Source organism: Mesoplodon bidens (assembly GCF_964165515.1).
Source record: "Mesoplodon bidens genome assembly, chromosome: 8".
Taxonomy (NCBI): domain Eukaryota; kingdom Metazoa; phylum Chordata; class Mammalia; order Artiodactyla; family Ziphiidae; genus Mesoplodon; species Mesoplodon bidens.
In genome coordinates this window covers 16,611,106-16,636,683 of record NC_138165.1, presented here as the reverse complement: position 1 = coordinate 16,636,683, position 25,578 = coordinate 16,611,106, and the positions used below count along the sequence as shown (strand labels likewise).

The following is a 25,578-nucleotide window of genomic DNA, read 5'->3' as shown; positions in this document are numbered from 1 at the left end:
GGTGAACCTAATCAGGAGCATCTAAACATATAGAGCAAATATTAACAGACATAAAGCGAGAAAATGACAACAATACAATAATAGTACGGGACTTTAACACTCCACTTGTATCAATGGACAGAAAATCAATAAGGAAACAGTGGTCTTAAATGGCACATTAGACCAGTTGGACTTAATAGATATCTACGGGACTTTCGTCCAAAAACAGAAGAATACACATTCTTTTTAAATGCATATGGGGGATTCCCTGGTGGCACAGTGGTTGGGAGTCCACCTGCCAATGCAGGGGACACAGGTTCGAGCCCTGGCCTGGGAAGATCCCACATGCCACGGAGCAACTAAGCCCATGCGCCACAACTGCTGAGCCTGCGCTCTGGAGCTCGCGTGCCACAACTACTGAAGGCCGTGCACCTAGAGAGCCTGTGCTCCACAACAAGAGAAGCCACTGCACTGAGAAGCCTGCGCACCACAATGAAGAACAGCCCCTGCGTGCCACAACCAGAGAAAGCCTGCGCACAGCAATGAAGACCCAATGCAGCCAAAAATTTTAAAAAATAATAAATAAATAAAATTTAAATGCATATGGAATGTTTTCCAGGATAGATCACATGCTAGGCCATAAAACAAGTCTCAACAAATTGAAGAGAACAGAAATTATATCAAGCATTTTTTTATGAACACAATGGTATGTAACTAGAAATCAACTACAGGAAGAAAAATGGGAAAACCACAAACATGTGGAGCCTACACAACATGCTATTACAATCTATGGGTAGGTAAAGAAACCAAAGAGGAAATCAGAAAATACCTTGAAACAAATGAAAATAAAAACACAACTTTCCAAAATAAATGAGATGCAGCAGAAACAGTCCTAAGAGGGAAGTTTATGGCGACACAGGACTACCTCAAGAAAAAAGAAAAATTTCAAATGAACAACCTAACATACCATCTAAAGGAATTAGAAAAAGAACAAAGCCCAAAGTCAGCAAAAGGAAGGAAATAATAAAGATCAGAGAGGAAATAAATGAAAAGGAGACTAAAAAAAAACACCAATAGAAAGGATCAATGAAACTAAGAGCTGGTTTTTTTAAAAGATAAATAAAATCAATAAGCCTTCAGCCAGGCACTTTAAGAAAAAAAGACAGAGGACACAAATGAGCAAAATAATAACTGAAAGAGGAGAAATTACAACTGATATCACAGAGGTACAAAAAAACATCAGAAGAGAATACTATGAACAGCTATATGTCAACAAATTGGACAACGTAGAAGAAATGGATAAATTTCTAGAAACATACAATCTTCCAAGACTGAATGAGGAAGAAAGAGATAATCTGAACAGACTGATCACTAGTAGTGGAATTGAATTAGTAATCAAAAAACTCCCAGCAAACAAAAGTCCAGGACCTGACAGCTTCACAGGGAAATTCTATCAATAACAAACATATAAGAAGAGCTGATACCTATCCTTCTCAAACTACTCCAAAAAACTGAACAGGAGGGAACACTCCCAAATTCATTCTATGAGCCTACGATTATCCTGATACCAAAATCAGACAAAGACACCACAAAAAAAGAGAAAATTACAGGCCAACATCTCTGATTAATATAGTTGCAAAAATCCTCAACAAAATATTAGAAAACTGAATTCAACAATTATAAAAAGGATTATATACCGTGATCAAGCGGGATTTATGCCAGGGATTCAAGGATGGTTTAATACCTACAAATTAATCAATGTGATACACCACATTAACAAAAGAAAGGATAAAAATCACATGATCATCTCAACAGATGTAGAAAAAGCATTTGACAAACTTCAACAAACATTCATAATACAAACTTTCATCAAAGTTGGTATAGATGAAACATATCTCAACATAAATAAAGGCCACTTATGACAAACCGACAGCTAACATCATACACAGTGTTGGAAAGCTGAAAGCTTTTCCTCTAAAATCAGAAACAAGGCAAGGATTCCTACTCTTCCCATTTATATTTTACACAGTATTGGAAATCCTAGACACAGGAATCAGACAAGAAAAAGAAATAAAAGGCATCAAACTGGAAGGGAAAAGGTAAATCTGTCACTATTTGCAGATGACATTATACTTATATATAAAACCCTAAAGTCTCCACCAAAAAACTATTAGAATAAATTAATTCAGTAAAGTTGCAGGATACAAGATTAATATACAGAAGTCTGTTGCTTTTCTATACTCTTACAATGAACAATCACAAAGAGAAAGCAAAACAATCCTGTTTAAAATCACACCAAAAGAATAAAATACCTAGGAATGATCTTAACCAAGAAGGTGAAAGACCTATACTCTCCAAAACTATAAAACACTGGTGAAGGAAATTAAAGATGATATAAGGAAAGGGAAAGATATCCCATGTTCACAGAAATTTTGGTAAAATGTCCATACTACACAAAGCAATCTACAGATTTAATGCAATCCCTATCAAAAACCCATGGCATTTTTCACAGAACTAGAATAATCATAACATTTATATTGAACCACAAAAGATCCTGAATAGCCAAAGCAATCTTGAGAAAAATGAACAAAGTTGGAGTTAACATATGCTCCCTGACTTCAGACTATACTACAAAGCTACAGTAATCAAAATAGTATGGTACTGGAATAAAAAGAGACACATAGATCAATGGAACAAAACAGAGAGTCCAGAAAGAAACCCACACATATATGGTCAATTATTTTACAACAAAGGAACCAAGAATATACAATGGGAAAAAGGTAGTCTCTTCAATAAACTGTGTTGTGGAAAGTGGACAGGCACTTGACAAAGAAAGAAAATGGACCACTAACTTATACCATTTACAAAAATTAACTTGAAATGGATTAAAGACTTGAATGTAAGACCTGAAACCACAAGACTCCTAGAAGAAAACACAGAACACTCTTTGACATACATTGTAGCAACCTTTCTTTGGTTCTTTCTCCTAAGGCAAAGGAAACAAAAGCAAAAATAAAACAAATGGGACCTAATTAAGCTTAAAACCTTTTGCACAGCAAAGAAAACCATTGACAAAATGAAAAGACAACCTACTGAGTGGGAGAAAATGTTTGCAAATGGAATGACTGATAAGGGGTTAATATCCAAATTACATAAACAGCTAATACAACTCAATATCAAAAAACCCGAACACCCCAATTAAAAAAATGGTCAGAAAACCTGAATAGACGTTTCTTCAAAGAAGATGTACAGAGGGCCAACATGCACATGAAAAGATGCTCAACACTGCTTATCATCAGGGAAATGCAAATCAAAACCACAATGAGATATCACCTCACACCTGTCAGAATGGCTATCCTCAAAAAGACCACAAATAACAAACATTGGCAAGGATGTGGAGAAAAGGGAACCCTAGTGCAATGTTGCTGGGAATGTAAATTGTTGCAGCCATATGGAAAACAGTATGGAGGTTCCTCAAAAAACTAAAAATAGAACTACCATATGATCCAGCAATTTCTCCCAAGTATATATCTGAAGAAAATGAAAATACTAATTCAAAAACCCCAATGTTCAATAATAGTGGGGGACTTTAACACCTCACTTACACCAATGGACAGATCATCCAAACAGAAAATTAACAAGGAAACACAAGTGTTAAATGACACAATAGACCAGATAGATTTAATTGATATTTATAGGACATTCAATCCAAAAACAGCAGATTACACTTTCTTCTCAAGTGCGCATGGAACATTCTTCAGGATAGATCACATCTTGGTTCACAAATCAAGCCTCAGTAAATTTAAGAAAATTCAAATCATATCAAGCATCTTTTCTGAGCAAAACGCAATGAGATTAGACATCAATTACAGGGAAAATTACATAAAAAACCACAAACACATGGAGGCTAAACAATACGTTACTAAATAACCAAGAGATTACTGAAGAAATCAAAGAGGAAATCAAAAAATACCTAGAGAAAATGACAATGAAAACATGAGGATCAAAAACCTATGGGATGCAGCAAAAGCAGTTCTAAGAGGGAAGTTTATAGCTATACAAGCCTACCTCAAGAAACAGGAAAAATCTCAAATAAACAATCTAACTTTACACCTAAAGGAACTAGACAAAGAACAACAAACAAAACCCAAAGTTAGCAGAAGGAAAGAATTCATGAAGCTCAGAGCAGAAATAAATGAAATAGAAACAAAGAACACAATAGCAAAGATCAATAAAACTAAAAGCTGGTTCTTTGAAAAGATAAACAAAATTGATAAACCATTAGCCAGACTCATCAAGAAAAGGAGGGAGAGGACTCAAATCAATAAGATTAGAAATGAAAAAGGAGAAGTTAGTTACAACAGACACCGCAGAAATACAAAGTATCCTAAGAAACTACTACAAGCAACTCTATGCCAATAAAATGGACAACCTGGAAGAAATGGACAAATTCTTCGAAAGGTATAACCTTCCAAGTCTGAACCAGGAAGAAATAGAAAATATGAACAGACCAATCACAAGTAATGAAATTGAAACTGTGATTAAAAATCTTCCAACAAACAAAAGTCCAGGACCAGATGGCTTCACAGGTGAATTCTATCAAACATGTAGAGAAGAGCTAACACACATCCTTCTCAAACTCTTCCAAAAATTGCAGAGGAAGGAACACTCCCAAACTCATTCTATGAGGCCACCATCACCCCGATAACAAAACCAGACAAAGATACTACAAAAAAAAAAAGAAAATTTCAGACCAATATCACTGATGAATATAGATGCAAAAATCCTCAACAAAATACTAGCAAACAGAATCCAACAACACATTAAAAGAATCATACACCATGATCAAATGGGATTTATCCCAGGGATGAAAGGATTCTTCAATATATGCAAATCAATCAATGTGATACACCATAGTAAAAATTTGAAGAATAAAAACCATATGATCACCTCAATAGATGCAGAAAAAGCTTCTGACAAAATTCAACACCCATTTATGATAAAAACTCTCCAGAAAGTGGGCACAGAGGGAACTTTCCTCAACATAATAAAAGCCATATATGACAAACCCACAGCAAACATCATTCTCAGTGGTGAAAAACTGAAAGCATTTCCTCTAAGATCAGGAACAAGGATGTCCACTCTCACCACTATTATTCAACATTGTTTTGGAAGTCCTAGCCACAGCAATCAGAGAAGAAAAAGAAATAAAAGGAATACAAATTGGAAAAGAAATAAACCTGTCACTGTTTGCAGATGACATGATACTATATAGAGAGAATCCTAAAGATGCCACCAGAAAACTACTACAGCTAATCAATGTATTTGGTAAAGTTGCAGGATACAAAATTAATGCACAGAAATCTCTTGCATTCCTATACACTAATGATGAAAAATCTGAAAGACAAATTAAGGAAACACTCCCATTTACCACTGCAACAAAAAGAATAAAATACCTAGGAATAAATCTACCTAGGGAGACAAAACACCTGTATGCAGAAAACTATTAAGACACTGATGAAAGAAATTAAAGATGATACAAACAGATGGAGAGATATACCATGTTCTTGGATTGGAAGAATCAATAGTGTGAAAATGACTATGCAACACAAAGCAATCTACAGATTCAATGCTATCGCTATCAAATTACCAATGGCATTTTTTACAGAACTAGAACAAAAAATCTTAAAATTTGTATGGAGACACAAAAGACCCTGAATAGCCAAAGCAGTCTTGAGGGAAAAAAAACGGAGCTGGAGGAATAGACTCCCTGACTTCAGACTATACTACAAAGCTACAGTAATCAAGACAATATGGTACTGGCACAAAAACAGAAATATAGATCAATGGAACAAGATAGAAAGCCCAGAGATAAACCCATGCACCTATGGTCAACTAATCTATGACAAAGGAGGCAAGGATATACAATGGAGAAAAGATAGTCTCTTCAGTAAGTGGTGCTGATAAAACTGGACAGCTACATGTAAAAGAATGAACTTAGAACACTCCCTAACACAAAAATAAACTCAAAATGGATTCAAGACCTAAACGTAAGACTGGACACTATAAAACTCTTAGAGGAAAACCTAGGCAGAACACTCTGACATAAATCACAGCAAGATGTTTTTTGATCCACCTCCTAGAGTAATGGAAATAAAAACAAAAATAAACAAATGGGACCTAATGAAACTTAAAAGCTTTTGCACAGCAAAGGAAACCATAAACAAGAAGAAAAGACAACCCTCAAAATGGGAGAACAAATCAACGGACAAAGGATTAATCTCCAATATATATAAATAGCTCATGCAGCTCAATATTAAAAAAACAAACAAACAACCCAATCCAAAAATGGGCAGAAGACCTAAATAGACATTTCTCCAAAGAAGACATACAGATGTCCAAGAAGCACATGAAAAGCTGCTCAACATCACTAATTATTAGAGAAATGCAAATCAAAACTACAATGACAGGGCTTCCCTGGTGGTGCAGTGGTTGAGAGTCTGCCTGCCGATGCAGGGGACACGGGTTCTTGCCCTGGTCCGGGAAGAGCCCACATGCCGCAGAGAGGCTGGGATCGTGAGCCATGGCTGCTGAGCCTGCGTGTCCGGAGCCTGAGCTCCACAATGAGAGAGGCCACAACAGTGAGAGGCCCGCGTACCACACACACACACACACAAAACTACAATGACATATCACCTCACACCAGTTAGAATGGGCATCATCAGAAAATCTACGAACAACAAATGCTGGAGAGGGTGTGGAGAAAAGGTTACCCTCTTGCACTGTTAGTGGGAATGTAAATTGATACAGCCACTATGGAGAACAGTATGGAGGTTCCTTAAAAAACTAAAAATAGAATTATCATATGATCCAGCAATCCCACTACTGGGCATATACCCAGAGAAAACCATAATTCAAAAAGACACATGCACCCCAATTTCATTGCAGCACTATTTACCATAGCCAGGTCATGGAAGCAACCTAAATGCCCACCGAGAGACGAATGGATAAAGATGTGGCACGTTTATACAATGGAATATTACTCAGCCATAAAAATGAACAAAATTGGGTCATTTGTAGAGACGTGGATGGACTTGGAGACTGTCATACAGAGTGAAGTAAGTCAGAAAGAGAAAAGCAAATACCGTATATTAACACATACATGTGGAACCTAGAAAAATGGTACAGATGAACCAGTTTGCAGGGTAGAAATAGAGACATAGATGTAGAAAACAATCATATGGACACCAAGGGGGGAAAGCAGCTCCGGGGTGGGTGGTAAAAAAAAAAGAGTTCTTTTTTACACTTCAAAAATTAAACATGGTCCCGAATAGGAAAATCTACAGAGACAGAGAGTAAATTAGTGGTTGCCAGAGGCTAGGGAAGGGGAGAATGGGGAATGACTGCTAGTGGGTACAGGGTTTCTTTCTGTCATGATGAAAATATTCTGGAATTAGACAGTGGTAATGATTCCACAACTTTGTGAATGTACTATAAACCACTAAATTTTACATTTTAAACGTGAATTATATTTCAATAAACCCATTATTTTAGGAGGAAAAAAACCACAATCTTCATAGCAGCATTATTTACAATAGCCAAGATATGGAATCAACCTAAGGGTCTATCAACAGATGACTGGATAAAGAAGATGTGAGAATATATATATATATTCTCTCTCTTTCTCTCTCTCTATATATACATATACATACGTGTACATATATAGACACAGACACAGACATATATATATATATATATATATATAGAGAGAGAGAGAGAGAGAGAGAGAATATTAGCCAGCCATAAAAAGGAATGAAATCTTGCCATTTGCAACAACATGGATAGACCAGAAAGGTATTATACTTAGTGAAATAAGTCAGACAAAGAAAGACAAATATTATATGTTAGCACTTATATGTGGAATCTAAAGAATAAAACAAAGCAATGAAAATAACAAAACAGAGACAGACTCACAGAAATAGAGAATAAACTAGTGGTTATCAGTGGGGGGAAGGAAGGTGGGAGGGGCAAAACAGGGGTAGGGGATTAAGAGGTACAAACTACTATGTATAAAATAAACAAGCTACAAGGACTGATTGTTCAGTACAGGGAATATAGCCAATATTTTATAATAACTTTAAATGGAGTATGATCTATAAAAGTATTGAGTCACTCTGTTGTACACCTGAAACTAATGTAATACTGTAAATCAACTATACTTCGATAAAGAAAGAGAGAACATAGGCTTTCTACATTGGCAGCAAATGACCATGCATAAAATAATTATAATAAAGTTTTATACTGTCACAGAATGAGCCTTGGTTTCCAATTTTAGGTTTCAGTATTATATTATAGGTGTGTAAATAGATGTCACCTGGATTTCAATGAGGGACCAAACTTAGGGAGGCTTAAAATCTTGTCCAAAGTTATAGAATTAGTAAATGACAGAGCTAAGTCCTCTCAAAATCCAGCAAAATTTAGCTTGACAACTGGCATTAAAAAATTAGAAAACAAAAATCAAAAAACGACATCTCATACCTGTAGTCTTCCCTTTTCATAGGCCAGTTTATTTTTACTCTCAGTAATTTTTCCCAAGACATTTTCCACCTGCTGTTGGGCAAGCTGATAAAGCAAACACAGGTATCAGTACCTCTAGGCATAGAATGAATAATCATTTTCTTTCTTAAACAAGTATTTATACCCTTACTATTTCTAAAGTAATGAATCCAGGATTCATATTTATTTGCTACTGCTACCACTTAGTCTGTCTTTAGACAGCTGATCATAGTGTAATATGAAACATGTAGAGAGACTGCTAATGAAAATATGAGTGCCTTAGGACTCACTGTTGTTCTTTGTTTCCTAATTCTGTTTTTGTTATGTCAAGTATTCCTTTGTAGTTGCAACCTAACCCAGATGTGGGGTGGTTTTATCAGTGGTTGCAGATATGCAGTTTGAGGATTATATGCAGTTGGCCCTCTGTATCCACAGGTTCCACATCCACTGGTTAAACCAATTGTGGATCAAAAATATTCAGGAAAAATTAATTTCCAGTAAGTTCCAAAAAGCAAAACTTGAATTTGCCACACACGGGCAACTGACAACTATTTAAATAGCATTACATTGTGTTAGGTATTATAAATAATCTGGAGATGATTTAAAGTATATGGAAGGATGTGCATAGATTATATGCAAATATCACACCATTTTATATAAGGGACTTGAGCATCCACAGATTTTGGTATCTGGGGAGTCCTGGAACCAATCCCCCACAGATACTGAGGGATGATTGTAGTTATTTAAGACAGTGGGAGCTACAAATGATCACAACCATTTGGTCAATAGCAGACACCTCAGTTACCATAGTAAAAGGCAGTAAAAAAAGAAAAAAAAACTGAAAAAAAAACAAAAGAAATGTTTGTCGGAAACTCCAACATTGTTTGATCAACTACTCAACATAATGTTATCTAGGACAAACATTACTGAAGTCTCTATATTTCATGAAATTACATATTTAATCATTCAAACAGCCTTTAATAATGAGGGTTTTTTTCTTTTTTGCGGTACGCAGGCCTCTCACTGTTGTGGCCTCTCCCGTTGTGGCCTCTCCCGTTGTGGAGCACAGGCTCTGGATGCTCAGGCTCAGCAGCCATGGTTCACGGGCCCAGCCACTCCGCGGCATGTGGGATCTTCCTGGACCGGGGCACGAACCCATATCCCCTGCATCGGCAGGCAGACCCTCAACCACTGCGCCACCAGGGAAGCCCTGAGATTATGTTTTGATCAAGCCTTCAGCAGAAAATATATGACAAGGATGGCCAATAATGCTACAAAAACAAAGCTACACCATAACCATAAAAGCTGAATTATTTAAAACTTAAAATTCAGTTCCAAGTCCTATAAATCAAGGTGCCCAATGTGCTGCAAAATGTAGGTATAGCTTATAAAAAGTCAAGAGCCAGATTTAACCAAAAATATGCTAGCTATTACAAATAAAAACACTCAAAAATAACTTTGCTTGCCTTCTTGGAATGTGGAAGGCTTTTTATTTTTTTAAATAACTTGGATAGTCTGGGTCTCTTATAAAATGTGTCCAAGAATTTTTAAAATAATGGCACTTGTTTCTTCAATAAAATTCCCTCTTTTAGGCAAAGGCATAAAGAATTCTATTACTCCTTCAAATACACTTTTAAAATAATTTCCCCTTTTTGCCACCCAAGAGAACACTAATGCACTGATAAGTGAAAACTAAGAAGAATCAAAATGTGTTACTGTTTGACACAGTCACTTATTTAAATTTATGACAAACAAAAATAAATTGTTCCAGTTGCTAAAGGAAAGTAGATGTTAAGGCAGTCACTTAAACTACTGTTTTCAGATTATTTAAATACGCCCTGTACTTAAGAAAATTGGTGGAACACCAAAAATTAGAGAGAGACCACTTAAATGAGTGAATATCTCAGATTCTGAGTTGTGGAATGCAGAACTCAATGTAACCTTTGCTTAAATAATCTTGGTAATATACTATAAAAATTATTAATATACAGAGCGAAACAGAAACTGGAGAATCAACTGAGAAACAGCATACAAAGAAAAATGTTAATGGTTAGAATATACATTTTAACTCAAGCACAAAAACCTCACTCCTTGGAAAAGCAGGAAGCTAACACAGAAAGAATTATCTTAAGATATGAAAGGTAGGTTGACAAGGATCAACAGTAAGCCACAAAGTGATTTCTAAAATAATTTTAAAAATCTGGGTAAGCTCTAAAAGTTAGCAGAAGCTGTTAGAAGGATACATAAAACCAAGAGATAGTAGCATCTTGGTAAAGCTGTTTTATAAGTAGATTGTTAAGTACGAATTTTATTCAAAATGTTTAACAACCAGTATGACATAGGCCCCCGCAAATGGAACCAACTCTGTCACCCTCACAAGTATACACTGACTGAATGTCACCCTAGTTTTAAGAAATACTACATTTAATACATTGTTTAATTTCAAGTCATTATAATCCTAGTTGTGTATGCAACTAATTCTACTTCTGTCTGGTGCTACCATTCGAAAATGTATGTTTAAAATACAAATGAGAAGTGGGGCAAATAGTCATTTAACTTGAATCCAGGAATAGTAACCTTCTCACATTTGGATCTTTTCTCATTGTGTTTCCCTGCATGACTGCCTGTGGTAACGGACTTAAATTACACCATTATTCATAGCAAACAGACTTGTGGTTGCCAAGGGGGAGGGGAGAATGGGGGAGGGAGTGAGTGGGAGTTTGGGGTTAGCAGATGCAAACTATTATATATAGAATATATAAACAACAAGGTCCTACTGTATAGCACAGGGAACTATATTCAATATCCTGTGATAAACCACATGGAAAAGAATATTTAAAAATATAAAAGTATAACCGAGTCACTTTGCTGTACAGCAGAAATTAACACAACGTTGTAAATCAACTATATTTCAATAGAAAAATTTAAAAATTACACAGTCATTAAAGGCTGAAATGGCAAACATAAACCTAAAATTAGGAAGTGTGAGAAAAAGAAGAAATTATATTTATACAAGTATACTGTATATGTTGGCCCTGTGAGGGGCACTTTACTCACAGTATGACATTTAATCCTCACAGCCTGGTAAGACACACATGACCCTCTTTGTGCTCTACCCAATCAACATTTCTTAAACACCTATTATGTATTAGGCGTTACGGTAGGCAAGGGAGTATACAGATGAGTAACCTACTCTTCTTGCATTAGAAGAGAGTGAAGGCAGATGCATAAGCAGGTCAATTTCTAACTTAGCAGTTAGAAATGTAGTAACTATTTTGATATGGGTTTGCACAGTAGAACCCCACAGTTAGGGCAGATCCCCTTGGCGCTGAAGGCCATAGAGGTTAAGAACTTGCCCAGGTCACACAGTAAATGGAGCCGAGTATTGTAACCAGGTCTGAATTTAAATCTGTGGTGTGGCATACACAACACACATTCATATGTATATCTCTAAAAATCAGTAAGAGGTTATACTAGAGGGTAGTTTTTATTGAGAATTTCAAGTGTTAATTCTCAAAGAACAATAGGTTTAATGACATTGCTCGGATTGAAAAAAAAAAGTTCTTAACCTCTTTCCTCAAGACTCATACAGCCAAGTGAAGCACTTCCAGGCAGGTTTGGTCAGAGAAGATTCTATGCACAGACATATAAGCTGGAATTGAGGTATGTGATATCACTGGGAGACCTTAATCAAGAGATGCTGTGGACAGGCAAGAATCAGCATTGAACAAATCACTTGCAAGACCCGTCAAAGTCACTAATAGGATAAGGTCACAGGCCTGCTCACTGGCAGTAGAGGCATGAAAGAATCATGCAGACTGAGATATGGTCTTCCAGAGAGACCCAAACCAGGTGGGTGGATAAGCCCAGCTGAGGCCTGGCCAACAGGAAAGGACATGGATGAATCTTTAATCTTGGGGGAGGGAGGCATGGTTTGAGACAGTACCAGGAATTAGAGCTAATGCACCTTGTTGCTGTGATAGGAACTTACAGGCTTTCTTCTGAGACAGTTGAGATACTAAGAATTCAATAAATGTTAGAATGCTCTACATGTTTTACATGTATTAACTTACTTAACCTCAACAACCTCCTAATAATAGTATGATTATCCCCATTTTGAGAGACTAAGAAACTCAGGCTCCGAGAGGTTAAGGATCACACCCAAGGTCACAGCCAAAATTGAAATATAGATAGTCTGGCTCTAAAGCCATGAAAAATATGAGTATTTATACATATATTTTAAATTTTTATTTATTTATTTATTTTTGGCTGTATGGGGTCTTCGTTGCTGCGCACGGGCTTTTTCTAGTTGCAGTGAGCGGGGGCTACTCTTCATTGGGGTGTATGAGCTTCTCATTGAGGTGGCTTCTCTTTGTTGCAGAGCACAGGCTCTAGGCATGCGGGCTTCAGTAGTTGTGGCACGAGGGCTCAGCAGTTGTGGCTCGCGAGCCCTAGAGCGCAGGCTCAGTAGTTGTGGCACACGGGCTTAGTTGCTCCGTGGCATGTGGGATCTTACTGGACCAGGGCTTGAACCCATGTCTCCTGCATTGGCAGGCGGATTCTTAACCACTGCACCACCAGGGAAGTCCCAGGATTTAGATTTAGTCTCTGTAATTTTTTATAGTTGAAGTAATGAGCAGCTTATGAGAGTTTGAAAGAATTTAGTTCAGATTAAGGCAGACTTCACAACAGGGCCTTCTTTGGAATTTTGAAAGATGATTTGCATGTTATAGAAGCAATAGCTAATTCTTTCTCAAGTATTCAGAAGCACATGGAAAACTTATTAGCTGTTTAACATAACAATTATCTCTTTAAATCTCCTTCACCTGGACATGTTTTAAGACTTCTACCATTTATTTGTAATGGATTGACCTTGTCAAGTAGCTTTTAGGAATCGAACTTACTATTGATTTCCTAATGGATGGAACTGTCACAAAGAGAAAAAAAATACAAGTTTGGGCTTCCCTGGTGGCGCGGTGGTTGAGAGTCCGCCTGCCGATGCAGGGGACACGGGTTCGTGCCCCAGTCCGGGAGGATCCCACATGCTGCGGAGTGGCTGGGCCCGTGAGCCATGGCCGCTGAGCCTGTGCGTCCGGAGCCTGTGCTCCGCAATGGGAGAGGCCATGACAGTGAGAGGCCCACATACCGAAAAAAAAAAATACAAGTTTGTTCCTCACAATTTATGGAAAAGAAAATATTTTAAAACGTTAGAAATATTGGTGCTTTTCAGCATTATAGATCATCTGTGTAGGCAGACATTTAAAGGCTGTCTTAAACTCTTGTTTTCCTAAATCCTGTATTGTCTGAATACTGTAGGTCTCTCTGACATATTTAGCCTGCATTATTCAGACTTGTGATAATTATCAAAAAAAAATGAAGGAAACCCATCTCCTGATTTCTGATTGTTTTTAAAACTCATAGTCATTAATTGCTAATTTAGAATGACTTTTTATACCCCCAATGGTAATCAGAAGTTGCTTGCTCAAGTTCTAGGGAAGCAATTTGATCTGCCAGTTGCTTATTCTTTTCCTCTAGAGTTTGCAGGTTGCAGGTTAATGCATTTATGTCTACCTTTAGAAGAAAAAAGAGAAAAGAATTCTATGCCAGATCCAAAAATATTATCTTGTTTTTTTTTTTGTTTGTTTTTTTGCAGTACGCAGGCCTCTCACTGTTGTGGCCTCTCCCATTGTGGAACACAGGCTCCGGATGTGCAGGCTCAGCGGCCATGGCTCACGGGCCTAGCCACTCCACGGCACGTGGGATCTTCCCGGACCGGGGCACGAACCCGTGTCCCCTGCATCGGCAGGCGGACTCTCAACCACTGCGCCGCCAGAGAAGCCCTTATCTTGTTTTTAAAATGACATTTTTAACTGTAAAATAAATGGTATCTTATGAATATGTTTCCCTGCTTTTTAGTTGTCTTTAGCAGGAGAGTTATTACAAATTGCATAGTGTACATTTACTAGAAGTGAAAGTCCTTCTGATACTTGGTACCTATTTATATATTAACTCAAGCATATAAATATAGAGGCAAAAATACTCCAAAAAATATTAGCAAAATGAATCCAGCAATAAATAAAAGGATAACAAATCAGGACTAAGTGTAGTTTATTCTAGTAATACAAGGCTTGTTCAACATTCAAAATTAATTACAATAATTCACCACATCAATAGACTATAGAAGAAAAACCATATGACCATCTCAATAGACACAGAAAAAGCATTTCACAAAATTCAAATTAATTTATGATAAAAACACAGTAACCTAGAAATGAAAGGGAACCATCTCTATGTGATCAATTATGTCTGTAAAAACCTACAACTAATATCAGTATTGGTGGAAGACTGAATGTTTTCCCCTAAGACTGGGAAAAAGGCAAGGATATCTGCTTTTGCCATTCCTATTCAGTATCATACGGGAGGCCTTAGCTGGTGCAACAAGGTAAGAAAAAGTAATAAAAAGCATAGAAATTGGAAAGGGAGAAATAAAACTGTCTCCACTTACAACAGACATGATAGTCTACATAGGAAATCCCAAAGAATCTACAAAAGAAATCCTAGAATAAGTGAGTTTAGTAAGGTTGAAGGATACAAGGTCAAATCAATTGTATTTCTATATATTAGCAACAAACAATTGGAAATTGATATTTCTTAAAAGTTCCATTTATAACAGCACCAAAATCCATGAAATTCTTAGGTACAAATCTAAGAAAAAATATGTCCAATATTTGACATGCTGAAAATTACAGTATGCTGACAAGACAAATCAAAAGCCTAAATAAAATGGAGAGACATACTGTGTCCCTGTATTAGGAAGATACAATATTGCTAAGATGTCAATTCTCTCTAATCCCAATTTAAATTGTGTGGGATAATTTACCAGTGTCCGCCCTTTGGTGGGGTCTAGACTGTGAGGCTAGAAAAAAATGCCCTGTAAGAAATGCTAAAGGGAGCTCTTCAGGCTGAAATAAAAGGGGATTAGATAATAACTGGAATCCACATAAAGAAATAAAGGGTACCAGAAAATGTACCAACGTAGGTACATGTAGAAGACATATAAATATGTAGTTTTTGTTTGTAACTCAGTTATCTATAAATCAAAAATATATAGTAAAAGAAAGGTTAAGGGAATTAAAATAGTGCACCAGAAATATCTACTTAACACAAAGGAAGGCAATACTGGAGAAACAGAGGAACAAATATCACATAAAACATATAAACAATAGTAAAGTGGCAGATGTAAATCCTACCTTATGGGTAATGATGTTAAATATTAATGGATTAAACACTCCAACTAAGAAGCAGAGACAGGCAGAATAAATTTTTTAAAAGACCCAACTGTATGCTGTTTATAAGAGACACACTTTAGATCCAAAGACACAAATGGGTTGAAAATAAAAGGATGGGAAAAGATATATGATGTAAACAGTAATCTGAAAAGAGCTGGAGTGGCTACACTAACATGAGACAAAGTAGATATTAAGACAAAAATCTGTGAGATAAAGAAGGACATTATAGGGTTTCCCTGGTGGCGCAGTGGTTGAGAGTCCGCCTGCCGATGCAGGGGACATGGGTTCGTGCCCCGGTTTGGGAAGATCCCACATGCTGCGGAGCAGCTGGGCCCGTGAGCCATGGCCGCTGAGCCTGTGCGTCCAGAGCCTGTGCTCCGCAACGGGAGAGGCCACAACAGTGAGAGGCCCACGAAACAAAACAAAAAGAAAAAAAGAAGGACATTATACATTGAAAAAAGGATCAACCCATTAAGAAGATAACATTTATAAATGCATTTGCATCTAACAACACAACCCCAATGAAGCAAAAACAATACAGCAAAAACTGACAGAATTGAAGGGAGAAATAACAATTCAACACTAACAGTTGAAGACTTCAATATCCCTCTTTCAATAATAGGTGGAACAGTTAGATGATCAATGAAGAAACAGCTGATGACTTGAACAACACTATAAAGCAACTGGACCTAACAGACATCTTTAGAACACTCCACCAAACAATAATAGAATACACATTTTTCTCAAGTGCACATGAAGCATGCTCTAGGATATACCACATGTTAAACCATAAAACAACTCTCAATAAATCTGAAAGGACTGAAATTATATAAAGTATGTTCTCCAACAACAATGAAATAAAATTAAATGAATAAAAGAAGGAAATTTGGAAAATTCACATATATGGGGAAATCAACAACGTATTTCTAAATAATCAATGGGTCAAAGAGGAAATTACAAAGGAAATTAAAGAATATTTTGAGATGAATGAAAATGAAAATATAACATGATAAAGAAAATGTATAGTATGCCGCTAAAGTGGTGCTTAGAGGGAAATATGTAGCTGTATAAACTTATATTTAAAAAAAGAGAAATATCTCATATCAATAACCTAAGCATCCATCTTAAGAACCTAGAAAAAGAAAATTAAACTCAAAGCAAGCAAAAGGAAGAAAATAATAAGGATTATAGCAGAAATAAAACAGAGGCTAGAAAAACAATAGAGAAAATCAGTAAAACCAGAAGTTGGTTCTTTGACAAGATCAACAAAATTGACAAACCACTGTGGTATTAACCAAGAAAAAAAATATAAAGAATACACAAATTGCTAAAATTAGAAATGAAAGAAGAGAGATTGTATTGAACTCCCAGAAATTAAAAAGGGGCTACTATGAACAACTGTATGCCAATAAATTACATAGCCTAGATGAAATGGACAAATTCCTAGAAAGACCCAAATGACTAAAACTCAAAAAAAGTAGAAATATGAATTGAACTATAACAAATAAAGAGACTGGATCAATAATAATAATAATTAAAAACAAAACACTCCCCACAAAGAAAAACCTAGAACCAGATGGCTTTACTGTTGAATTCTACAAAACACTGAAAGAATTAACACCAATCCCTCACAAAGTCTTCTCAAAATAGGAGAGGGAACACTATCAAATCATTTTAAGAGGCCAATATTATTCAATACCTTGATACCAAAACCAAAGATGTCACAAGAAAAAAAATATGGGATAACCCTTATTAATATAGATTTTTAAATTCTCAACAAAATAATAGCAAGCCAAATCAAACAACATATGAAAAGGATTATACACCATGATCAAGTGAAATTTATCCTCCAAAGGAAAACTTGGTTCAACATTTGAAATCAATCAATGTAATACACCTTAGTAATTGAATAAAGGACAAAATCCACAAGATTATTCCAACAGATATAGAAAAAGCAACTGAACAAGTTCAACATATTTTCATGATAAAAATTCCCAACAAACTAGTAATAGAAGGGAATTTTCTCATCCTGATCATGGGCATTTAGGAAAAGCACACAGCTAACATCATACTTAATGGTGCCAAACTGAAAGCTAACCCTCTAAACTCAGGAACAAAACAAGGATGTCTGCTCTCATCACTTCTATTCAACCTCTCATGGCTGGAGGTTCTAGCCAAAGCAATTACACAAGAAAAAGAAACAAAAAGCAACAAATTGGAAAGGAAAAAATAAAACTATCTCCATTTGCAGATGGCACAATCTTATATAGAGAAAATATATACTCTATTGTTAAGATCACAATACTCTCCAAATTGATCTACAGGATCATACAAACCCTATCAAAATTCCAGCTCCTCTTTTTTTGCAGAAATGGAAAATCTGATCCTGAAATTCATATAGATATGCAAGGATCCAGAATAGCCAGAACAATCTCAAAAAAAATAAAGTTGGAGGGCTCACACGTCTCAATTTTAAAACTTATTACAAAGCTACAGTAATCAAGACCATGTGGTACTGGCATACGTACAGTCATATATATCAATGCAATGGAATTGAGAGTCCAGAAATAAGCCCATGCATCTATGGTTAACTAGATTTTGACAAGGGAGCCAAGATCATTCAATAGAAAGAACAGTCTTCCAACAAATCGTCCTGGGATAACTGGATATCCACAGGCAAAATAATGAAGTTAAACCTCTACCTCATACCATATATAAAATTTAACACAAAATGGATCAAAGACCAAAATGTAATCTGTAAAACTATAAAATTGTTAGAATAAAAAATGGGTGCAGGATGACAGTTGCAAGATGGGGGAGTAGAAGGACATGAGCTCACTCCTTCATACAAAAACACCAAAATCACAACTAACTGCTGAACAACCATAGAAAATAAAACACTAGAACCTACCTAAAGAGACACCCTACATCCAAAGACAAAGAGGAAGCCACAACAAGATGGTAGGAGGGGCACAACTGCAATAAAATCAAATCCCATACCCACTGGGTGGGCAACCCACAAACTAGAAAGTAATTATACCTGAAAAGGTCTCCCACAGGACTGAAAGTTCAGAGCCCCATGTCAGCCTTCCCAGCGTGGGGGCCTGGTAAGAGGAGGAAGAGACCCCAGAGAATCTGGTTTTGAAGGCCAGCGGGGTTTGATCGCAGGAATTCCACAGGACTGGGGAAACAGAAACTCCACTCTTGGAGGGCACAGGCAAGGTCTCATGTGCACCAGGACCCAGGGAAAAAAAGCAGTGACCTCTTATATAAGAGACTGGGCCAGACCTACCTGCTAGTAGTGGAGGGTCTCCTGGAGAGGCAGGGGAGGTGCTATGGCTCACTGCAGGTACAAAACAGTGGCAGCAGTAGTTGTGGGGAGTAATCATTAGCATGAGCACTCCTGGACGCTGCCATTTCCTCCCAATGACCTAGCCCCACCCAACAGCCTGTAGGCTCCAGTGCTGGGACGCCTCAGGCCAAACAACCAACAGGGCGGGAATACAGTCATACCCATCAGCAGACAGGCTGCTTAAAGTCTTCCTGAGCATGGCCCTGCCCAGAGGGACAAGAACCAGCTCTACCCACCAGTGGGCAGGAACCAGGAAGCCTGCACAAGCCTCTTAGACAGCCTCATCCACCAGAGGGCAGACAGCAGAAGCAAGAACTACAATCCTGCAGCTTGCGGAATGGAAACCGCAATCACAGAAAGTTAGACAAAATGAGACGGCAAAGGAATATGTCCCAGATGAAAGAAAAAGATAAAACACCAGAAGAACAACTAAGTGAAGTGGAGATAGGCCATCTACTGGAAAAAGAATTCAGAGTAATGATATTGAAGATGTTCCAAGATCTCAGGAAAAGAATGGAGGCACAGACTGAGAAGATACAAGAAATGTTTAAAAAAGACATAGAGGAACTAAAGACCAAACAAACAGAGATGTACAATACAATAACTGAAATGAAAAATACACTAGAAGGAATCAATAGCAGAATAACTGAGGCAGAAGAATGGATAAATGAGGTGGAAGACAGAATGGTGGAAATCACTGCTATGGAGCAGAATAAAGAAAAAAGAATGAAAAGAAATGAAGAGAGTCTAAGAGACTTCGGGACAACATTAAATGCACCAACATTCACATTATAGGCCTCCCAGAAGAAGAATAGAGAGAGAAAGAACCTTTGAAAATATTTGAAGAGATAATAGTTGAAAACTTCCCTAACATGGAAAAGGAAACAGTAACGCAAGTCCAGGAAGCAGAGAGAATCCCAGGTAGGATGATCCCAAGGAGGAATATACCAGGACACACAGTAATCAAACTGACAAAAATTAAAGACAAAGAAAAGATATTAAAAGCAACAAGGGAAAAGCAACAAATAACATACAAAGGAATTCCCATAAGGCTATCAAGTGATTTCTCAGCAGAAACTCTGCAGGCCAGAAGGGAGTGGCAAGATATATTTAAAATGATTAAAGGCAAGAACCTAAAACCAGTAATACTCTACCCACCAAGGCTCTCTTTTAGATTTGAAGGAGAAATCAAAAGCTTTATAGACAAGCAAAAGCCAAGAGAATTCAGCACCACCAGACCACCTTTACAACAAACACTAAAGGAACTTCTCTAGGTGGAAAAGAAAAGGCCACAACTAGAAACAAGAAAATTATGAATGGAAAGCTCAGCAGTAAAGGTAAACATACAGTTAATGTAGGAAATCATCTGCACACAAATATGATATCAAAACCAGTAACTGTGAGAAGAGGAGAGCACAAATGCAGGATATTGGAATTGCATTTGAAATTAAAAGACTAGAAACTTAAAGCAATCTTCTTTATATATAGACTACTGTATCAAAAGCTCATGGGAACCATAAACCGAAAATCTGCAATAGATACACACAAAAAAGAAAAAGGAATTGAAACACAACATTAAAGTTGGTCATCAAATCACAAGATAAGAGAACAAAAGAGGAAGGAAAGAAGAAAGACCTACAAAAACAAATCCAGGGAATTCCCTGGTGGTCCAGTGGTTAGGACTTGGCACTTTCACTGCCATGTCCCAAAACAAGGGATGCAGCCAAAAAAACCCACATAAAAACCCAAATCCAAAACAATTACGAAAATGGCAAGAGGAACACACATATTGATAATTACCTTAAATGTAAATGGATTAAATGCTCCAACCAAAAGACACAGACTGGCTGAATGGATACAAAAACAAGATCCGTATATATGTTGTCTATAAGAGACCCACCTCAGATCTAGGGACACATACAGACTGAAATTGAGAGGGTGGAAAAAGATATTCCATGCAAATAGAAATCAAAAGAAAGCTGAAGTAGCCATACTCATATCAGACAAAATAGACTTTAAAATAAAGACTGTTACAAGAGATAAAGAAGGCCACTACATAATGATCAAGAGATCGATCTAAGAAGAAACTATAACAATCGAAAATGTATATGTACCCAACATAGGAGCACTCCAATATATAAGGCAAATACTAACAGCCATAAAAGGAGAAATTGACAGTAATACAATAATAGTGGGGGACTGTAACACCCCACTTTCATCCAAGAACAGATCATCCAGAAAGAAAATCAATAAGGAAACAAAGGCCTTAAATGACACATTAGACCAGATGGACCTAACTGATATTTATAGAGCATTTCATTCAAAAGCAGCAGAGTAAACATTCTTCTGAAGTGCACATGGAACATTCTCCAGGACTGATCACAAAGCGAGTCTTGGTAACTTTAAAGAAATTGAAATCATATCAAGCATCTTTTCCAACCACAATGCTATGAGATTAGAAATAAACTACAAGAAAAAAAACTGTAAAAAACACAAACATGTGGAGGCTAAACAATATGTTACTAAACAACCAATGGATCACTGAAGAAATCAAAGAGGAGATAAAACAATACTAATAGACAAATGAAAACCAAACCACAATGATCCAAAATCTATGGGATGCAGCAAAAGCAGTTCTAACAGGGAAGTTTCTAGCAATAAAATCTTACCTTAGGAAACAAGAAAAATCACATATAAACAACCTAACCTTACACCTAAAGCAACTAGAGAAAGAAGAACAAACAAAACCCAAAGTTAGTAGAAGGGAAAAAATTATAAAGATCAGAGCGGAAAGAAATGAAATCGAGACAAAGAAAACAACAGAAAAGATCAATGAAACGAAAAGCTGGTTCTTTGAGAAGATAAACAAAATTGATAAACCTTTAGCCAGACTCATGGAGAAAAAGAGGGAGAGGGCTCAAATCAGTAAAATTAGATATGGCAAAGGAGAGTTACAACAATCACCATAGAAATACAAAGGATCATAAGAGACTGCTAAAAGCAACTATATGCCAATAAAACAGACAACCTAGAAGAAATGGACAAGTTCTTAGAAAAATATAATCTCCCAAGACTGAACCAGAAAGAAATAGAAAATATGAACAGACCAACCACAAGCCCTGAAATTAAAACTGTGCTTTAAAAACTCCCAACAAACAAAAGTCCAGGACCAGATGGCTTCACAGGCGACTTCTATCAAACATTTAGAGAAGTGTTAACACTTATCCTTCTGAAACTATTCCAAAACACTGCAGAGGAGGGAAGACTTGCAAACTCATTCTATGAGGCCACCATCACCCTGATACCAAAACCAGACAAAGATACCACAAAAAAGGAAAATTATAGGCCAGTATCACTGATGAACACAGATGCAAACATCCTCAACAAAATACTAGCAAACCAAATCCAACAATACATTAAAAGGATCATACACTACGATCAAGTGGAATTTATCCCAGGGATGCAAGGAGTTTTCAGTCTCTACAAATTAATCAGTGTGATACACCACATCAACAAATTGAAGAATAAAAACCATATGATCCTCTCAATAGATGCAGAAAAAGCTTTTGACAAAATTCAACACCCATTTATGATAAAAACTCTACAGAAAGTGGGCCTAGAGAGAACCTACCTCAACATAATAAAGCCTGTATATGACAAAGTTACAGCTAACGTCATACTCAACTGTGAATAGCTGAAAACACCTCCCCTAAGATCAGGAACAAGACAAGGATGTCCACTCTCACCACTTTCATTCAACACAGTTTTGGAAGTCCTAGTCACAGTAATCAGAGAAGAAAAAGAAATAAAGGCATCAAAACTGGAAAAGAAGAAGTAAAACTGTCACTGTTTGCAGGTATTTGCAGATACTATACATAGAAAATCCTAAAGATGCTACCAGAAAACTACTAGAGCTCATCAGTGAATTCAGTCAAGTTTCAGGATACAAAATTAATACACAGAAATCTGTTGCATTTCTATACACTAACAATGAGAGATCAGAGGAGAAATTAGGGAAACAATCACAGTTACCATCATATTAAAAAGAATAAAACACCTAGGAATAAACTTACCTAAGGAGGCAAAAGACCATTATTCTGAAAACTGTAAGATGCTGATGAAAGAAATCAAAGATGACACAGATGGAAAGATATACCATGTTCTTGGATTGGAAGAAGCAATATTGTCAAAATGACTATACTACCCAAGACAATCTACAGATTCGATGAAATCCCTACCAAATTACCAATGGCATTTTTCACAGAACTAGAACAAAAAATCTTAAAATCTGTATGGAGACACAAAAGACCCTGAATAGCCAAAGCACTCTTGAGAAAGAAAAACGAAGCTGGAGGAATCAGGCTCCCTGAGTTCAGACCATACTACAAAGCTACAGTAATCAAAACAGTAGTATCATACTGGCACAAAAACAGAAATATAATTCAATGGAACAGGATAGAAAGCCCAGAAATAAACCACCCACCTATCATCAATTAATCTACAATAAAGGAGGTAAGACTATACAATGGAGGAAAGATAGCCTCTTCAATAAGTGGTGCTGGGAAAACTGGAGAGCTACATGTAAAAGAATGAAATCAGAACACTCCCTAACACCATACAGAAAAATAAACTCAAAATGGATTATAGACCTAAGTGTAAGGCCAGACACTATGAAACTCTCAGAGGAAAACATAGGAAAAACACTCTTTGACATAAACCACAGCAAGATCTTTTTTGACCCACCTACTAGAGTAATGAAAATAAAAACAAAAATAAACAAATGGGACCAAATTAAACTCAAAAGCTTTTGAACAGCAAAAGAAACCATAAACAAAATGAAGACAACCCACAGAATGGGAGAAAATATTTGTAAACAATGCAACCGACAAGGGATTAGTCTTCAAAACATACCAACAGCTTGTGCGGCTCAATACCAAAAAAACGACCCAATCAAAAAATGGGCAGAAGACCTAAATAGACATTCCTCCAAAGAAGACATACAGATGGCCAAGAGGTACACGAAAAGATGCTCAACACTGTTAATTATTAGAGAAATGCAACTCAAAACTACAATGAGATATCCCCTCACACCAGTCAGAATGGCCATTATCAAAAATCTACAAAAAATAAATGCTGAAGAGGGTGTGGAGAAAAGGGAACCCTCCTACACTGCTGGTGGAAATGTAAGTTGGTGCAGCCACTGTGGAGAACAATACGGAGGTTCCTTAAAAAACTAAAATTAGAACTACTATATGATCTAGGACTCCCACTCTTGGGCACATATCTGCAAAAAAACATGGTTGACAGGATACATGCACCCCAATGTTCACTGCAGCGCTGTTTACAAGAGCCAAGACATGGAAGCAACCTAAATGTCCATCGACAGAGGAGTGGATAAAGAAGATGAGGTACATAAATATAATGGAATATTACTCAGCCATTGAAAAGAATGAAATAATCCTATTTTCAGCAACATGGATGGAGTTGGAGATTATTATACTAAGTGAAGTAAGTCAGACAGAGAAAGACAAATATCATGATATCGCTTATATGTGGAATGTAAAATAAAAAGACACAAATGAACTTATTTACAAAACAGAAACAGACTCACAGACTTAGAGAATGATCTTATGGTTACAGGGGGAAGGGGAGGGGAGGGGAGGGATTGGGAGTTTGGGACTGACATGTACACACTGCAATATTTAAAACAGATAACCAACAAGGACCTACTGTATAGCACAGGAAACTGTTCAATATTCTGTAATAACCTAAATGGAAAAAGAATATGAAAAAGAATAGGTACATGCATAACTTAATCACTTATCTGTACACCTGAAACTAACACAACATTGTTAATCAACTATACTCCGATATAAAAACAAAACAAAACAAAAAGGTGTAAATCTTTGTGACCTTGGATCAAGCAACAGTTTCTCAGATGTGACACGTAAAGGACAGGCAAACAAAGAAAAAATTGGTAAACTGGACTTTATAAAAATATAAAAATTTAAACAGAACCCACAGAATGGGAGAAAAATATCTGCAAGTCACATATCTGATAAGAGTCTACCATTCAAAATATATAAAGAACTCTTACAACTCAACAATTAAAAGACATTAAATAACCCACCTTAAAAATTGGTAAAGGATCTGAGTGGACAGCTCTCGAAAGAAGATATACAAATGGCCAATAAACACATAATAAGATGCTCAACATTATTAGCCATTAAGTAAATGCAAATCAAAACCAAAATGAGGTACACTTTCACATTTACTAGGATGGCTATTATCAAAAAACAAAAAATAGGTGCTTCCCTGATGGTGCAGTCATTAAGAATCTGCATGCTATCCAAGGAGAAACACACTAAGACACATTAATCGAACTGTCGAAAATTAAATACA

At 36.6% G+C, this 25,578-nt stretch overlaps 1 protein-coding gene across 1 annotated transcript in view; it reads right to left on the bottom strand.

Moving 5' to 3' along the window:
• LOC308621795 (coiled-coil domain-containing protein 150-like) overlaps window positions 1–25,578 on the bottom strand; it is a 98,089-nt gene that overhangs the window by 42,452 nt on the left and 30,059 nt on the right. Inside the window, 3 exon segments of the mRNA XM_081242532.1 lie at window positions 8,518–8,601; window positions 13,991–13,993; window positions 13,996–14,106. Of these exon segments, the coding sequence (XP_081098658.1) occupies window positions 8,518–8,601; window positions 13,991–13,993; window positions 13,996–14,106 (198 nt within the window).